General features: G+C 53.1%; 1 protein-coding gene across 2 annotated transcripts; it reads left to right on the plus strand.

The window, feature by feature from the left end:
- The first annotated feature begins 1,114 nt into the window (after positions 1 to 1,114).
- On the plus strand, positions 1,115 to 17,804 carry P2RX2 (purinergic receptor P2X 2). Of its 2 annotated transcripts, XM_075897868.2 has the most exons (12): positions 1,118 to 2,284; positions 8,182 to 8,317; positions 8,820 to 8,891; positions 9,123 to 9,198; positions 9,287 to 9,383; positions 12,151 to 12,231; positions 14,156 to 14,294; positions 14,388 to 14,518; positions 14,612 to 14,702; positions 16,379 to 16,444; positions 16,546 to 16,623; positions 16,845 to 17,804. In XM_075897868.2, exons 1-12 carry the CDS (start codon positions 1,947 to 1,949, stop codon positions 16,974 to 16,976), a joined length of 1,437 nt encoding a protein of 478 aa, XP_075753983.2. In that variant the 5' UTR covers positions 1,118 to 1,946; the 3' UTR covers positions 16,977 to 17,804. The 2 variants fall into 2 exon arrangements, with proteins under 2 accessions (XP_075753982.2, XP_075753983.2); XM_075897867.2 differs by having other exon boundaries at positions 1,115 to 2,284; positions 14,388 to 14,702.
- Positions 17,805 to 18,196: the final 392 nt, after the last annotated feature.

Consider the following 18,196-nt stretch of genomic DNA (forward strand, 5'->3'; position numbering starts at 1 on the left):
GTTCCCTCTCTCTCTCTCTCTCTTTTCCTTTTCTCTCTTTTTCTCTTTCCCTCTCTTTTCTCTGTTTTCTCTTTTCCCCCCCTCTCTTTTCTTTTCACTCTTTCCCTTTTCTCTCTCTCTCTCTCTCTCTCTCTTTCTCTTCTCTCTTTTCTCTCCTTTTCTGTAGTTTCTCTCTCTTTTCCCCTCTTTTCTCTTTCCCCTCTTTTCTCTTTTTTTCTTTTCTCGTTTCTCTCTCTCATTTTCCCTCTTTTCTCTCTCCTATAGTTTCTCTCTCTCTCTTTTCTATTGTTTCTCTCTCTTTCCCTCTTTTCTCTCTCCATTCTTTTCTTTTTTTCTTTTTTTTCTCTTCTTTCCTATTGTTTCTCTCTCTTCCTCTTTTCTCTCTCCATTCTTTTCTCTTTTTCCCTCTTTTCTCTCTTCTTTCTTTTCTCTCTTCTTTTCTATTTTCTCTCTCTCCTTTTCCCTCTTTTCTCTCTCTTTTTCCTATTGTTTCTCTCTTTTTTCTCTCTTTTCTATTGTTTTCTCTCTTTCTCTTTTCTCTCTATTCTTTTCTCTTTTTTCTTTTTTCTCTCTTCTTTCCTGTTTTTTCTCTCTCTTTTCTCTCTTCTTTTCTCTTTTCTTCTTTCTTTTCTATTGTTTCTCTCTCTCCTTTTCCCTCTTTTCTCTCTCTCCCTTTTTCCTCTCGTCTTTCCTATTGCTTCTCTCTCTCTTTTCTATTGTTTCTCTCTCTCCTCCCTTTTCTCCTCTTTTCTCTCTTCTTTTCTCTTCTTTCTTTTCTGTCTTCTTTTCTATTGTTTCTCTCATTTTCCCTCTTTTCTCTCTCTCTCTTTTCTTTTTTCTCTTTTTTCCTATTGTTTCTCTCTCTCTCTTTCCCTCTTTTCTATTCTCTCTTTCTCTTTCCCTCTTTTCTCTCTCCATTCTTTTCTTTTTTTTCTTTTCTCTCTCTTCTTTTCTATTTTCTCTCTCTCCTTTTCCCTCTTTTCTCTCTCTTTTTTCTCTCTTTTCTATTGTTTTTCTCTTTCTCTCTTTACTCTCTATTCTTTTCTCTTTTTTCTCTTCTTTCCTATTGTTTCTCTCTCTCTTTCCCTCTTCTTTTCTCTTCTCTTCTTTCTTTTCTCTTCTTTTCTATTGTTTCTCTCTCCCCTTTCCCCTCTTTTCTCTCTCTCCCTTTTTCCTTTTTTCTCTCGTCTTTTCTGTTGTTTCTCTCTCTCTTTTCTTCTCTCTTTTCCTTTTCCCCTCTTTTTTCTTTCTTTTCTCCTCCCTTTTCCCCCCCTCTCTCTCCTTTTCCCCTCTCTCTTCCTTTCCTCCCCCAAAGAGGGGCAGTCCATGAATTTTTAATCGATTGAAAAGGGGTCCGTATGCTCCAAAAGGCTGGGAACCCCTGCCGTACTCTAGCTTTCTAACTGTGCATACAATGGTGATCTGTCCCCCAAAATACAGATCCAGCAATCTGGGCTGTTAAGATTGAGGGGGGACGGGGGCGAGTTTGTCCCGAGTGGCGTCGAGCGAGGCGTATTTGCGGCCACGCGTCAATTCCACAAAACACCAGTGTGTGTGTGTGTGTGTGTGCGCGCGAAACCGCCCCACTTTCGATCACGCCGATTTCTGGCGCGCGCTCTCTTTCAAGCGCCGGGCCGGAGTCTCAGTGCATTCCAGCAATCGCTTACCGGTCTCCACCCAGTGGGTCGTGCCCCCCACGGCAGCTGCCTCGTTCATGCGACAGGCCCCATTAGCCCGAGTCGAGCGGCATTCACGGCGTCCCCTTCCCTCTCCGTCTTTATTGATCGCGTCCTGCACCAGCTGCTCCATTAGGCCCGCCCTGCGCCGGGTCAGGCTGAAACGGACGAGGTCGGTGCGTTTCGCCGAGCCTGGGGCTGGTTTTCGGCCTCCCTCTCCCAGGAGGGAGCAAATTGTGGGCGTGACGTAGACGCATCCGTGCTGTACAGATGGGCAGCGTCGGGCGCTCCGGGGCGGTGTGTGTGTGTGGGGGGGGGATCCCTCCAGATGCCACAGAGGCGGGCGACGACTTCTTGGCTCTTGGGGAGGTTCAGAGCATGAACCCGCAGCCCGGAGAAGTAGAGGCGAGACAGGAGAGGGAGGAGCGCCCCCCAGCCTGCTTGCAGATGGAGAAGGCCCCACGGCGGTGGCCCGGGGCTAGGGGCTGCTGGCGTTGCTTCTGGGAGTTCTGGGACTACGAGACCCCCCAAGTGATGGTGGTGAAAAGCCGCAAGCTGGGCGTCATGTACCGAGGGGTGCAAGGGCTGATCCTGTTCTATTTTGTCTGGTAGGGGCCGGGCCGGGGGGCTGGGCAGGGTGGGGGGAGCAGAGGGGCAGGCCGGGGGAACGGCGAGAAAACACATCGGGAGGGGGGGATCGGGGCAGGGCAGAAGAGGCGAGGCAGGAGGGGGGCCGTGTCCGCGGCCTGGCCCGGGGGCAGGTCTGGCCCCTGCCCTGAGCAACGGGCTTTGATCCTGCCTCATCTTCCCTTGCCGGGACGGGGGAGGAAAAGGCAATTCTGGGTTGCAGGGATGTGTGTGTGTGTGTGTGTGTGTGTGTGTGTGTGTGTGTGTGTGTGTGTGTGTGTAAAAAACTGACCAGGGAATGGGACTGTGTGTGTGTGTGTGTGTGTGTGTGTGTGTGTAACTGACCAGGGAATGGGACTCTGTGTGTGTGTGTGTGTGTGTGTGTGTGTAACTGACCAGGGAATGGGACTCTGTGTGTGTGTGTGTGTGTGTGTGTGTGTGTAACTGACCAGGGAATGGGACTGTGTGTGTGTGTGTGTGTGTGTGTGTGTGTAACTGACCAGGGAATGGGACTGTGTGTGTGTGTGTGTGTGTGTAACTGACCAGGGAATGGGACTGTGTGTGTGTGTGTGTGTGTGTGTGTGTAACTGACCAGGGAATGGGACTGTGTGTGTGTGTGTGTGTGTGTGTGTAACTGACCAGGGAATGGGACTGTGTGTGTGTGTGTGTGTGTGTGTGTGTGTGTAAAACTGACCAGGGAATGGGACTGTGTGTGTGTGTGTGTGTGTGTGTGTAAAACTGACCAGGGAATGGGACTGTGTGTGTGTGTGTGTGTGTGTAACTGACCAGGGAATGGGACTGTGTGTGTGTGTGTGTGTGTGTGTGTGTGTAACTGACCAGGGAATGGGACTGTGTGTGTGTGTGTGTGTGTGTGTGTGTGTGTGTGTAACTGACCAGGGAATAGGACTGTGTGTGTGTGTATGTATAACTGACCAGGGAATGGGAGGTGTGGGGGGGGGGGAGGGTGAGTGAGAACAGACCAGGGAATGGGAGAGAGTGTATTTGTGTGCATGCGTGTGTGTGTGTGTGTGTGTGTGTGTGTGTGTGTAAAAAACTGACCAGGGAATAGGACTGTGTGTGTGTGTGTGTGTAACTGACCAGGGAATAGGACTGTGTGTGTGTGTATGTATAACTGACCAGGGAATAGGGTTGTGTGTGTGTATAAAACTGACCAGGGAATAGGACTGTGTGTGTGTATAAAACTGACCAGGGAATAGGACTGTGTGTGTGTGTGTGTATAACTGACCAGGGAATAGGACTGTGTGTGTGTGTGTGTATAACTGACCAGGGAATAGGACTGTGTGTGTGTGTGTGTATGTATAACTGACCAGGGAATAGGACTGTGTGTGTGTATAAAACTGACCAGGGAATAGGACTGTGTGTGTGTGTATAAAACTGACCAGGGAATAGGACTGTGTGTGTGTGTGTGTGTAACTGACCAGGGAATAGGACTGTGTGTGTGTGTATGTATAACTGACCAGGGAATAGGGTTGTGTGTGTGTATAAAACTGACCAGGGAATAGGACTGTGTGTGTGTATAAAACTGACCAGGGAATAGGACTGTGTGTGTGTGTGTGTATAACTGACCAGGGAATAGGACTGTGTGTGTGTGTGTGTATAACTGACCAGGGAATAGGACTGTGTGTGTGTGTGTGTATGTATAACTGACCAGGGAATAGGGTTGTGTGTGTGTATAAAACTGACCAGGGAATAGGACTGTGTGTGTGTGTGTATAACTGACCAGGGAATAGGACTGTGTGTGTGTGTGTGTATGTATAACTGACCAGGGAATAGGGTTGTGTGTGTGTATAAAACTGACCAGGGAATAGGACTGTGTGTGTGTATGTATAACTGACCAGGGAATGGGAGGTGTGGGGGGGCGGGTGAGTGAGAACTGACCAGGGAATGGGAGAGAGTGTATTTGTGTGTGTGTGTGTGTGTGTGTGTGTGTGTGTGTGTGTGTGTGTGTGTGTGTGTGTGTATAAAACTGACCAGGGAATAGGACTGTGTGTGTGTGGTTTCCCATTAGACTGTTTTGCTTTCTTCCTCTCCGCCACCATCCACACCAGAACCATTTTTAAAAATTTCATCCCAACATTTTCCGTCAAAACGTTCTTCTTTTTTGTCGGCCCCGTTGTCGGCCAGGAGTCGCAACAGAGCAAAATGTCTCCCGGGGGATTCCGATTCCTCCGGTTCCCTCTTTCCTACACCCCTCGCTGTCGGAAACCAAGTCCGTCCATTTGGGTGGGTTATTCCTTTTGGAGGGAAGCGTTTCTTTCCATCGGAGGGCAAAATCAGTGATTTTTTTTTGGCCTCTCTCTCTTGCCTGGCCCCCGTTTGATTTTTCGGTGGGGCAGTGGCCCGACCCAAAAAGATGCCCCATATCTGGTTTCTTAAAACCAGACGTGTCACAGGAAAAAGGGCGCCTGAGCCCGAAAAACCAGCCATCCTCCCGGATCAGTCCATAACTAGATTTTGCCCCAACCACACGCAGTGGCTGATCTTTCAGGATCTCAAAATGTAGCTGTAAAAAGAAATGCGAAAAGGCGAGCGTCGAACGTGTTAAAGACGCGTCAGGGGTGGGCGAGTTAGTCTGTACAGAAAACACAACAACTGGTCGGGTGGAACGAAACACGTCAACGGCATCACGAGCATTCTTCGGATGAAACGTCAGATTAAAAACTCCAGGCATCTGAAGAAGTAGGCTGTGCCCACGAAAACTCACGATACCACGAAAGTGTTCAAGGAATTCAATTTGGGTCCAAGTGCAATGTGGAAGCAGCGCTAGACAACGCCGATGTCACGTTTCTGGTGACTTCCGAATCATCGAAAGGCTCCCCGGAGTCTGGCGAGAACATGCCGGCGATATATAGGTTCGGAGAGCCGGGCAGTCGAGACGGTGGAGAGGAAAAGAGGCGAGGACAGGAACGAGACGAAAACGGTGGCGTTCCCAGGACCGCCATTGGTCTGCCTGTGGAAATGTGCAGCCACAAGATGGTGCCCCGTCGCACGCTCGGTCACGTGGGCAAATCCCCAGAGCACGACTCGGTTCCTCGCCGGTAGAAGGCAGATTGAACGCTCCCGAGAAGGCTCATCAGACGTGTCTCTCAAGGTGCATTGTCAGTCAAGAACAACTCGCTGGGCCGTTCCGCACGGGCCCTTTGCAATGTGCCGGCCACATGCGTCCCTCAGCCTCACACCCACTGCCACAAGAGTGCGTCACGCTACATGCCCCCTTGTATCCTGACAAGTACGAGACGTGCGTAGGAATTGTGTGAAATCAGCAATCCTTTTTTTTCCTCTCTTTTGTTGTTTCCCCATCTCTCTTTTTCTCTCTTCTCTCTCTCATCCTTTTTTCTCTTTTCTTTTTCTCTTTTTTCTTTTTTTCTTCTCTCTCTTCTTTTTCTTTCTTTCTCTCTTTTTTCCTCTTTCTTCCTCTTTTCTTTTCTCTCTCTTTTTTTATGGGCACCTCGCCTGGTATACTTTGTGCCGGCAGATCTAAGGAAGTGATTATTCCCCTTTATTCGGCTCTGGTGAGGCCACATCTGGAGTATTGTGTCCAGTTCTGGGTCCCCAATTACAGGAAGGCTGTGGACGCATTGGAGAGGGTCCAGCGGAGGGCGACCGAAATGATTCGGGGGCTGGAGCACATGACCTATGAGGAGAGGCTGAGGGATTTGGGTTTGTTTGGTCTGCAGAAGAGAAGAGCGAGGGGGGATTTGAGAGCAGCTGTCAACTCCCAGAAGGGGGGTTCCACAGAGGATGGCGAGAGGCTGTTCTCAGTGGGGGCAGACGGCCGAACGGCTCCCCCGTGCAACGCACGGTGGGGCGTGCGTGGCACGAGGGAGCGGGAAGGGAGACCCCGCCCACCTTCGCACCTGTGAGATGGGAATAACTGGATCCAGGGCAGGATTCCGACTGGGCCCCAAGAAGTCACATTGCACGGCCCAGCAGGACCCCCTGGGGGTCCACGATGGTACTGCAGGGGGTCCAGGGGAAGTTTAAAAATAAGGATCAGGCCCAATGTGGCGGGTCCGATCCTTTCTTTTTCTTGCTCTTTTGTTGTTTCTCCCACTCTCTCTTTTTTCTCTCTCTCTTCTTTTTCTTTCTTTCTTTCTTTCTTTCTTTCTTTCTTTCTTTCTTTCTTTCTTTCTTTCTTTCTTTCTCCCTCTTTTTTCTGTCTGTCTTTCTTCTCGCTCTTCCTTTTCTTTATCTTTTTTCTCTATCTCTTTTTCCTCTTTTTCTCTTTTATTTTCTCTCTCTTTTCTCTCATCTTTTCTCTCTTCTTTTTCTTTTTTCCTTTTTCCTCTCTCTTCTTTTCTCTGTTCTCTCTTTCTCGCTCTCTTTTCTTTTCTCCCTCTCCTTTCTCTCTTCTTTCTTTTCCCCTCTTTTGTCTCTTTTCTCTCTTTTCTTTTTTCCCCATCTCTTTTCTCTCTTTTCTTTTCTTTCTTTTCTTTTTTCCTCTCTCTCTCTCTCTTTTCTTTTCTCTCTCTCCTTTCTCTCTTTTCTTTTCTTTCTTTTCTTTTTTCCTCTCTCTCTCTCTCTCTTTTCTTTTCTCTCTCTCCTTTCTCTCTTTTCTTTTCTTTCTTTTCTTTTTTCCTCTCTCTCTCTCTCTTTTCTCTTTCTTTCTTTCTTTTTTCCTCCTTTTCTGTCTCTCGTTTTTGGTCTCTTTTCTTTCTTTCTTTCTTTTTTCCTCCTTTTCTGTCTCTCGTTTTTGGTCTCTTTTCTTTCTTTCTTTCTTTTTTCCTCCTTTTCTGTCTCTCGTTTTTGGTCTCTTTTCTTTCTTTCTTTCTTTTTTCCTCCTTTTCTGTCTCTCGTTTTTGGTCTCTTTTCTTTCTTTCTTTCTTTCCTCCTTCCTCCCTTCTTTCTTTCTTTCTTTCTTTCTTTCTTCCTCCTTTCCTCCTTCCTCCCTCCTTTCTTTCTTTCTTTCTTTCTTTCTTTCTTTCTTTCTTCTCCCCCTCCCTCGTCTTTCTTTCTTTCTTTCTTTCTTTCTTTCTTTCTTCCTTCCTCCTTTCCTCCTTCCTCCCTTCTTTCTTTCTTTCTTTCTTTCTTTCTTTCTTTCTTTCTTTCTTTCTTCCTCCCTTCTTTCTTTCTTTCTTTCTTTCTTTCTTTCTTTCTTTCTTTCTTCTCCCCCTCCCTCGTCTTTCTTTCTTTCTTTCTTTCTTTCTTTCTTCCTTCCTCCTTTCCTCCTTCCTCCCTTCTTTCTTTCTTTCTTTCTTTCTTTCTTTCTTTCTTTCTTTCTTTTTTCCTCCTTTCCTCCTTCCTCCCTTCTTTCTTTCTTTCTTTCTTTCTTTCTTTCTTTCTTTCTTCTCCCCCTCCCTCGTCTTTCTTTCTTTCTTTCTTTCTTTCTTTCTTTCTTTCTTTCTTTCTTTCTTTCTTTCCTCCTTCCTCCCTTTCTTTCTTTCTTTCTTTCTCTTTCTTTCTTTCTTTCTTTCTTTCTTTCTTTCTTTCTTTCTTTCTTTCTTTCTTTCTTTTTTCCTCCTTTCTTCCTTTCTTTTTTCCTCCTTCCTTCCTTCCTTCCTTCCTTCCTTTTCTTTCTCTCTCTCCTTTTCTCTTTTCTCCTTTTCTATTTCTTTTTCTTTCTTTCTTTCTTTCTCCCTCCCTCCCTCCCTCCCTCCCTCCCTCAGGGAGAGGGTGGGTCCACAAAATGTCAATAGATTGAAAAGGGGGCCGTATGCTCAATACACCCCCTATTTGAGAGCCGCATGGCCGGTAGCATTGGTAGGTAGGGGATTCTGTCCTCAGAACAGATCGGGCCGTGTTTCTCCGGGGCGGGGGAGCAGACAACTCACCATGCCAGGGCCCAGGGGACAGTGCGGGGCTCCCAAGGCCAGCAGGAGGTGGGGATGGGGTGTCCCTGAGACTGCCCCCCCTACAGGTACGTGTTCATCGTCCAGAAGGGCTACCAGGAGCGCGAGACGGGGCCCGAGAGCTCGGTCGTCACCAAGGTCAAGGGCGTCACCCGCTCGCCCAGCCGGGTCTGGGACGTGGAGGAGTACGTCAAACCCGCCGAGGTGAGGCTGGGGGGCCGGCCCCCTCCCCCGCCAGGCTGCGATGTCGCCCCTCCCTCACAATTTTGTCTCCCTGACGCCCCCTCCACAAAGCAGTGACCCCTCCACTCCGTCATTGTCCCCTCAGGGCTCCCCTTGAACCCTGCAGGGGGGGGAGGTGTAGCAGGATCCAGCGTGGGGCGCGCTGGCCCGTCTCCCCCACCAGACCCAGAGCTGCCTCCCCACAGCTGGATTGGCTCCTCCAAATCACCAGCTGGGGGGGCTGTGCCTGGCTCATCCAGCCCCCCACATCCACCCAACCCGCCCCTTATGCAGTCAAGTTTGGCCCTCCCAGCCTCCCGAGAGTACCTCTCTAGGACCAGCAGGCCCCAGGCTGTCTGGCAGTGAGCATCACCCGCAGCTGGGGGGGTAGCACCTCCCTCAGGGGCACTGGGCGCCATGGCTTGGGGGGGGGGGTCTCCCCACGGCAAACGCGCCTCCCTCTCTCCTCCTGTCGGCACTGCAGGGCGGCAGCGTGTTCAGCATCATCACCCGGGTGGAAGTCACCCCCTCCCAGACGCTGGAGACCTGCCCCGAGGTGAGGGGGGCTGGGGGGAGCGATGGGGCAAGGCCCCTACTTGGGGGGGAGGCGGGAGAAATGAGGCAGGGGCTTGCCCTAGTGAAAGGGTGTGGGGAGGGCGCTCTACACACGGCGCATCTCGGATCACGGGGGGGGGGAGGGAGAACGGCACAGTCCAACTCCCCCCCTCCCCCCCTTCGCAGCCCCCACCCCCCAGGACCCCCCTGACCTTGGTTTTGGTCCCCACAGAGCCAGGAGGTCCCTCACGCCGCCTGCCGTGCCGACAGCGACTGCCTGCCTGGGCACATGGACATGCTGGGCCACGGTGAGCCTGTGGGAGATGACAGTCCCCCCCCCCTTCCCGGGCACTGCCCCCAGGGCCGCCCGCTCAGGCCGTCCGTCTGTCCCCACAGGGGAGAGGACGGGGCGCTGCGTCCCCTATTACCGCGGGCAGGGGAAGACCTGCGAGGTCACCGCCTGGTGTCCCGTGGAAGACGGACACACGGTCAGGTAGCGAAGGGGTGTGTGGGGAGGGGCCTGGAGCCCCACTGAATTTGGTGCCCCATAGGGCTGCATAGTTTGCATGGCGGGAGGGAGGATTCTGGGAGGGATGACCCTGTGAGGGTCAAATCACAGCAAATTGCGTAGAAATAGGGCTCCTTCCAGCCCCAAAGGGGTGTGTGGGTCCCCCAAACCAGTCCCACAGGCCCACGAGAAGTCCCACAAGCAAAGCCACTTGGACACACCCGCCTTCCCTGGGCCCCAGCCAGCCCCGCTCCTTCCACAGGCGAGAGGTTATGAAAACCCATCGCCCCTGATCAGAGGAGGTGCTCCCAGGCCCAAAAGCGTTCGCTAGGCGGATGCTGTAGAATTTAACAGCGAAAAGTGAAAGAAAGAAAATTGACTTGAAATAGAAGAGAAAAGAAGGAAGGAGGCGGGGGGGGGGGGGGAGAAGAGAAAGAAAGAGGGAAGGAGGCAGCGGGAGGCGAAGAGAAAGAGAAAGAAAGAACAGTCAAGGGAAGGAGGCAGGAGAAGAAAGAAAAAGAAATTGATTGGAAATAGAAAAGAAAGAGGCAGAGAAGGAGAAGAAAGAAATTGACTAGAAAGAGAAGAAAGAAAGAAAGAAAGAAAGAAAGAAAGAAAGAAAGACGAGGGAGGGGGAGAAGAAAGAAAGAAAGAAAGAAAAATGGAGGGAAAGAAAGAAAGAAAGAAAGAAAGAAAGAAAGAAAGAAAGAAAGAAAGAAAGAAAGAAAGAAAGAAAGAAAGAAAAAGGAAAATGGAGGGAAAGAAAGAAAGAAAGGCAGGAGAAGGAGAAGAAAGAAAAAGAAATTGATTGGAAATAGAAAAGAAAGAGGCAGGAGCAGAAAGAAAAACTAGAAATTGGAAAGAAAGAAAAATAAATCGACTGGAAATGGAAAAGAAAACAAAAGAAAAAGAAAGAAAACATCTAGACTACAAAGAAAAGTCAGAAAAAGATACGCAAATTGCGTCCCGTTTTCCACTTTTCTTTCAAAAGAGGCTTTTCTGAAATTTGGCGCGTCTAATATGGTGCCAAATTTCGGAAAAACCTGTTCTTCTGAGCCATCCTCTCTTCCACGTAAAATGAGGTTTGCAGGGATGGGGAAAGAATGCGTCCGCTTTTTTGGAAATTCTTCCGAAAAAGCAGACGCGTTCCTTAGATGGGGCATTGCTTTTCTGGGATAACTCCAGTATCCCAGAAAAGAGCTGCAGTCTAGATGTAGCAAAAGAAAGAAAGAAACTTGACTAGAAATTGAAAAGAAATTGTCTAGAAAGAAAAAAATTGACTAGATTTGACTAGAAAGAACTTGAACTTGACTAGAAATGGAAAAGAAATTGACAAGAAAGAAAAAGATTGACTAGAAATGGAAAAGAAAGAACTTGAACTCGACTAGAAATTGAAAAGAAATTGAATAGAAAGAAAAAAATTGACTAGAAATTGAAAAGAAATTGACTAGAAAGAAAAAAAATTGACTAGAAATTGACTAGAAAGAACTTGAACTTGACTAGAAATTGAAAAGAAATTGACAAGAAAGAAAAAAATTGACTAGAAATTGACTAGAAAGAACTTGAACTCGACTAGAAATTGAAAAGAAATTGTCTAGAAAGAAAAAATTGACTAGAAATTGAAAAGAAATTGACTAGAAAGAAAAAAATTGACTAGAAATTGACTAGAAAGAACTTGAACTGGACTAGAAATTGAAAAGAAATTGACTAGAAAGAAAAAAATTGACTAGAAATTGACTAGAAAGAACTTGAACTTGACTAGAAATTGAAAAGAAATTGACTAGAAAGAAAGAAATTGACTAGAAAGAACTTGAACTCGACTAGAAATTGAAAAGAAATTGTCTAGAAAGAAAAAATTGACTAGAAATTGAAAAGAAATTGACTAGAAAGAAAAAAAATTGACTAGAAATTGACTAGAAAGAACTTGAACTCGACTAGAAATTGAAAAGAAATTGTCTAGAAAGAAAAAATTGACTAGAAATTGAAAAGAAATTGACTAGAAAAAAAAATTGACTAGAAATTGAAAAGAAATTGACTAGAAAGAAAAAAAATTGACTAGAAATTGACTAGAAAGAACTTGAACTTGACTAGAAATTGAAAAGAAATTGTCTAGAAAGAAAAAAATTGACTAGAAATTGACTAGAAAGAACTTGAACTTGACTAGAAATTGACAAGAAAGGAAGTTGCAATTAAAGTTGTTCAAGGGCCCACAGTAGATACAAGAGTTACAAAGTTCCTGGTGCAGACCTACGGTAGAGATGGAACAATCTGTGATCTTAAAAGTCTCTGGAGTGCAATCTTCGGCCGGATGGGCCTTTAGTCCTTCGGGGCAGATTTCATGGCAAGGACGCTCCTGTGCAGGGAATCCCATTGTTCTCGCTGGGCGAAGGCTCTGGAGAGTGTCCCATGAGTAAGTCACCGGCCCACGTCCGTTTCTTTGCCACCAGCTCTGTGGGTCGACAGATTCACAGCAAAGTCCCTTGGCTACGGATTGCCCCATGGAAGGTGCATTGTCAGTCAAGTGCTGTATTCCCGACTAGCCGCCCTTCCACAACAGGCGGGCGAGGCCTGTTGGCATCTCTCAGAGCTGGGTAGAGGGGGACAAGATACCCATCCCAGAAGGGGCGGGCGCATAAAGGGGATTTGGGTTTCGGCGGGGGCAGGGGCCGGCATTTGTGGCCATGGAAAGACGCTTTAGGGAGGGGACCCCCGTAACCAGCGAGTGGCTGACTCTTGTTTCTGCCCTGGCCAGCGAGTCCCTGGGGGAGATGGCCGCCCAGTTCACCATCCTCATCAAGAACAACATCCACTTCCCACGCTTCCGGTTCTCCAAGTACGGCCCCGCCCGGGAGCAGCGACCAGCGAACGGACGTGCCCAGCCCTGGCAGTGCCAGTCAGGAGCCGCGCCGGGCGGGGGTGGGAGGCACTGGCGTGGTGGGGATGGTGGTTGGGGCTGCCGGGTTACGTGGGTACAGCCGGCGGGCGACCTGGCTGGAGGCCGGCCCCCTAGAGCCGGCCTGGCACTGCGGCTCAGCACCCTGTCAAGACGGCTGTGGGGTGCGGGTATAGGGGTCTGAAAACATGGCTCTACAGCTGGGCAGGTGCATGGGGGGGTGTTTGTGCACAGGTGTGCGCGCACCTGCCTGGGCGTGCCTGCACCTGCACAGGTATATGTGTACACAGGTGTGTACCTGCACAGGTGTGCATACGTGAGTGGGTGTGTATATGCACCCGCACAGGTGTGCATACGTGAGTGGGTGTGTATATGCACCCGCACAGGTGTGCATACGTGTGTGGGTGTGTATATGCACCCGCACAGGTGTGCATACGTGTGTGGGTGTGTATATGCACCCGCACAGGTGTGCATACGTGTGTGGGTGTGTATATGCACCCACACAGGTGTGTATGCACCTACCTGGGAGTGTCTTTACCTGCACAGATGAGTATTCACAGGTGTGTACTTGCACAGCTGTGCATACCTGCATGTGCGTGTATGCACCTGCATACGTATAGGTAGGCACCTGCACAGGTATGGGTATGCACAGCTGTGTACCTGCACAGGTGTGCATACCTGCAGGTATGTGTACCCGCACAGGTGTGTACGCATCTGCATGGAAGTGTATGCTCCTGCAAAGGCATGCACCTGCACAGCTGTGTACCTGCACAGGTGTGAATGCACCTGCATAGGAGTGTATGCTCTTGCACAGGTATGTATGCACCTGTACAGGTATGGGGACCTGAACAGCTGTATATGCACCTACCTGGGCGTGTCTGCACCTGCACGGGCATGTATACCTGTATGTGTATGCACCTGCACAGGTGTGTGGACCTGCACAGGTGTATATGCATCTACCTGGGAGTGTTTGCATCTGCACAGGTGTGCATACCTGTATGTGTATGCACCTGCACAGGTGTGTGGACCTGCATAGTTGTATATGCATCTACCTGGGAGTGTTTGCACCTGCACAGGTGTGCATACCTGTATGTGTATGCACGTGCACAGGTGTGTGGACCTGCACAGGTGTAGATGCATCTACCTGGGAGTGTTTGCACCTGCACAGGTATGTATACCTGTATGTGTATGCACCTGCACAGGTGTGTGGACCTGCACAGGTGTAGATGCATCTATCTGGGAGTGTTTGCACCTGCACAGGTATGTATACCTGTATGTGTATGCACGTGCACAGGTGTGTATGCACCTACCTGAGAGTGTCTGCACCTGCACAGGTATGTATACCCACAGGTGTGTACTTGCACAGCTATGCATACCTGCACGTGCGTGTATGCACCTGCACAGGTCTGGGTACGCACCTGCACAGGTCTGGGTATGCACAGGTGTGCATACCTGCACAGGTGTGTATGCACCTGCATGGAAGTGTATGCTCCTGCAAAGGTATGCACCTGCACTGCTGTGTACCTGCACAGGTGTGCATGCACCTGCATAGGAGTCTATGCTCTTGCACAGGTATGAATGCACCTGTACAGGTATGTGGACCTGCACAGGTGTATATGCATCTACCTGGGCGTGTCTGCACCTGCACAGGTATGTATACGCACAGGTGTGCATACCTGCACGTGTATGCACCTGCACAGGTGCATATGCACCTGCCTGGGAAGGTCTGCACCTGCACAGGTGTGCACACCTGCCCAGGGTCCGGGGGCCTGTGGGTCACATGGAGGTCCACGTGGCATGTTGTTCCCTTGCACGGTGGGGGGCAGGGGGAGGCTACGCTGCAGCTCCGGGCGTGTCTCCCCAGAGGGAACGTGAAGGACGATCAAACCGGCTACCTGAGCGCCTGCACCTTCAACGAGACCACGGCCCTCTACTGCCCCATCTTCCGCCTGGGCTCCATCGTGGAACAGGCGGGTGAGAACTTCACGGCCTTGGCCGAGCAGGTAGGGTGCGCGGGGGACCCCTTACCCGGCCCGGGGGGGGGGGGTTGAGTGGGGGGGTCCGGCCAGTCCTGCCCTTCTCTGGGCCCCCTGCAGGGCGGTGTGGTCGGGGTGATCATCACCTGGGACTGCAACCTGGACCTACCCCGCTCGGCCTGCAACCCCCGCTACTCCTTCCGCCGGCTGGACCCCAAGGCGGCCCGCGGGTCTGTTGGCTACAACTACAGGTACCTGCTCCCGGGCAGCGCCCCTCCCCGCCCCGCAGCACCCCTGCCCCGGAGCTTCGCTCGGCTCTCACCCCCCTGCTCTCTCCTGCCCAGGTTTGCCAAGTATTACAACTGCAACGGGACCCAGGCCCGGAGCCTGGTCAAGGCCTACGGCATCCGCGTCGACGTCATCGTGCATGGCCAGGTGGGGAGAGAGTTCTGCCTGGCGCCGACCTGCCTGCCACCTTCCTTCCCTGCATCGGGCCTGGCACCGGGGGGCCCGGCTGGCGCCTTCCTCTCCTGCATCGGGGCTGGCACCGGGGGGCCCGGCCTGGCACCTTCCTCTCCTGCATCGGGGCTGGCACCGGGGGGCCCGGCCTGGCACCTTCCTCTCCTGCATCGGGGCTGGCACCGGGGGGCCCGGCCTGGCACCTTCCTCTCCTGCATCGGGGCTGGCACCGGGGGGCCCGGCCTGGCACCTTCCTCTCCTGCATCGGGGCTGGCACCGGGGGGCCCGGCCTGGCACCTTCCTCTCCTGCATCGGGGCTGGCACCGGGGGGCCCGGCCTGGCACCTTCCTCTCCTGCATCGGGGCTGGCACCGGGGGGCCCGGCTGGCACCTTCCTCTCCTGCATCGGGGCTGGCACCGGGGGGCCTGGCCTGGCACCTTCCTCTCCTGCATCGGGGCTGGCACCGGGGGGCCTGGCCTGGCACCTTCCTCTCCTGCATCGGGGCTGGCACCGGGGGGCCTGGCCTGGCGCCTTCCTCTCCTGCATCGGGGCTGGCACCGGGGGGCCCGGCTGGCGCCTTCCTCTCCTGCATCGGGGCTGGCACCGGGGGGCCCGGCCTGGCACCTTCCTCTCCTGCATCGGGGGGCCCGGCCTGGCACCTTCCTCTCCTGCATCGGGGCTGGCACCGGGGGGCCCGGCTGGCGCCTTCCTCTCCTGCATCGGGGCTGGCACCGGGGGGCCCGGCCTGGCACCTTCCTCTCCTGCATCGGGGCTGGCACCGGGGGGCCCGGCCTGGCACCTTCCTCTCCTGCATCGGGGCTGGCACCGGGGGGCCCGGCCTGGCGCCTTCCTCTCCTGCATCGGGGCTGGCACCGGGGGGCCCGGCCTGGCGCCTTCCTCTCCTGCATCGGGGCTGGCACCGGGGGGCCCGGCCTGGCACCTTCCTCCCTTACACTGGGCCTGGCCCTGTCTGGCACCTCCCTCCCCTGCATCGGGGCTGGCACCGGGGGGCCCGGCCTGGCACCTCCCTCCCCTGCATCGGGGCTGGCACCGGGGGGCCCGGCCGGCACCTTCCTCCCCTGCATCGGGGCTGGCACCGGGGGGCCCGGCCTGGCACCTTCCTCTCCTGCATCGGGGCTGGCACCGGGGGGCCCGGCCTGGCACCTTCCTCCCCTGCATCGGGGCTGGCACCGGGGGGCCCGGCTGGCACCTTCCTCTCCTGCATCGGGGCTGGCACCGGGGGGCCCGGCCTGGCACCTTGCTCTCCTGCATCGGGGCTGGCACCGGGGGGCCCGGCCTGGCACCTTCCTCTCCTGCATCGGGGCTGGCACCGGGGGGCCCGGCTGGCACCTTCCTCTCCTGCATCGGGGCTGGCACCGGGGGGCCCGGCCTGGCACCTCCCTCCCCTGCATCGGGGCTGGCACCAGGGGGCCCGGCCTGGCACCTCCCTCCCCTGCATCGGGGCTGGCACCGGGGGGCCCGGCCTGGCACCTCCCTCCCCTGCATCAGGGCTGGCACCGGGGGGCCCGGCCTGGCACCTTCCTCCCCTGCATCGGGGCTGGCCCTATGGGACCCTGCGAGGCCAGGCCGGGCCCCGTCGCCAGCTCCCCTGCCCAGTTGGGGAAGGCCGACACCTCTCTCCTACTGCCTAGGCGGGCAAGTTCAGCCTGATCCCCACCATCATCAACCTGGCCACGGCGCTGACCTCGGTGGGAGTGGTGAGTACGTGCCAGGGCGCTGCCCCCGTCTCCTGCCCCCCCCAGGGCTCTCTTGGGCACTGACCCCTTTTCTCTGGTCTCTCTCCCCACCCCCACACCAGGGCTCCTTCCTCTGCGATTGGATCTTACTGACCTTCATGAACAAGAACGAGGTGTACAGCACCTGCAAATTCGACCAGGTACCATCCCGGCCCCTTGCTCGTGCCAGGCTGGGAGGGACCTACCATGGCCCCCTTCCCCGGCACGGTGGTGGGGGGTTACTGTCCACATCACAGCACAGCTGGAGCAAAGCCATCCCGGCTCCCACCACTAGACTCCACTGCCTCTAGTGAGAAATCCTAGCAGGAAGCCATGGACCAAGCCTGAGTCATTAACTGCTCCCTCTCCTCTATCCGGCCAGATGTCCAGTTGTGTGGAGAAGACCCCACCAGCAGGCACCATGGAAGACGCCTGCCCCGGCTGGGTCTCTCGGCCGGCCCCCCGGGTTCCAGACCGCTCTGAGCTTCCTCCGCCCCCCCACCTGCTGCTGTGACATTGTCGGATGTTAGTAGGCATGGCGAGGCGGGGGGGTGCTCCAGATTCGGGGCCGAGGGCGGTGGCCAAGGAAAGCGCCCACTTTGCCAACTCAACTTCCGTGATGCCTGTGCTTGTAGGATTTTGGTTTGCGAAGTTACGCCGACGGTCCCGGCCCTCGTTTTTCGACATTTCGCTCTGGGAGAGGGCGGCAAGGGTCCCCCCCTACTTGCGAGGGGTGGTGGCGTGAAAAATGGCCCATAACAGCAGCCAAGAAACTTCTGAATTCTGCTAGTTGCTTCCAAAGGACCATGGCCAACTTTGTTGAGCACGGGACCGGCTCCCTCCGGGCAGGTCTCTTCACCCAGGAGGACAAAGGATTTCCCTCCCCGTGGGCAAAATTATGGATGGATCCTGCCACCATCTGTCTTCATGCCTGCTCTGAACTTCAGCCGTATCTTCATGATAAAGAACTCGGAAGGATTGGTTGACCCATCTTGACATCAGACGTACTCCGGAGACGTTGAAGTCGGCAGTTTGTTCCGTCTCGACTAAGACCTTGGGGATTGATGTATGTCACGAGCTTCCTTTAACGACCCTACGCTCAACCTTTTCTTTCTTCTTCCTCAATAAACCCGTAGATGGTAGATTCTAGAGGATTGGCTCGGCGGGTTCTTTTGGGGCAGATCTGAGGCCTATGTTGACTGGGTGGGCGGGCCCTTCGGGACTGGAAGAACCTGTTTGGATCGGGTGAGGTGGGTTTTCAGACCATATTACCTGTGGAAACAGCGGGGCTGGTTGGAGTACAGCCAATGCTGGAGTGTCCAAGGGAATTTGGGGCGATTGTTCATAGCACACTAGAACTGGAAGGGGCCTCAAGAGGTCAAGTCCTGTCCCCTGCCTTCATGGCAGGACCAAGCACCGCCTAGACCATCCCTGGTAGAAGTCTACCCAATCTGATCTTCAATATCTCCAGTGACGGAGACTCTACAACCACCCTTGGCCATTTATCCCAGTGTTTCACCACACGGACAGGTAGGAAGTTTTTCTTAGGGTATGTCTAGACTACAGGGTTTTGTCGACAGATACTGTCGACAAAGCTTCTGTCGACAAAGAGCGTCTAGACGACATCCAGTTCTGTCGACAAAGCAAGCCGCTTTGTCGACATAACAGTGTGGACGCAAAGGACAGTATAGATGCAATAATGCCTTCTATCGACAGAACTCTGTCGACAAAAGG

The sequence above is a fragment of the Pelodiscus sinensis genome, chromosome Z (assembly GCF_052426305.1).
Source record: "Pelodiscus sinensis isolate ZL-2025 chromosome Z, ASM5242630v1, whole genome shotgun sequence".
NCBI lineage: Eukaryota > Metazoa > Chordata > Testudines > Trionychidae > Pelodiscus > Pelodiscus sinensis.

What these genes read in the sequence shown, in the direction of transcription:
- P2RX2 (XM_075897867.2), top strand. Translation starts at nt 1,947, where the DNA reads ATGGGCAGCGTCGGGCGCTCCGGGGCGGTGTGTGTGTGTGGGGGGGGG. An exon ending in GAAGACGGACACACGGTCAG is followed by an intron (nt 9,384 to 12,150) that starts GTAGCGAAGGGG and finishes TGCCCTGGCCAG; the next exon opens with CGAGTCCCTGGGGGAGATGG. An exon ending in CGCTGACCTCGGTGGGAGTG is followed by an intron (nt 16,445 to 16,545) that starts GTGAGTACGTGC and finishes CCCCCACACCAG; the next exon opens with GGCTCCTTCCTCTGCGATTG.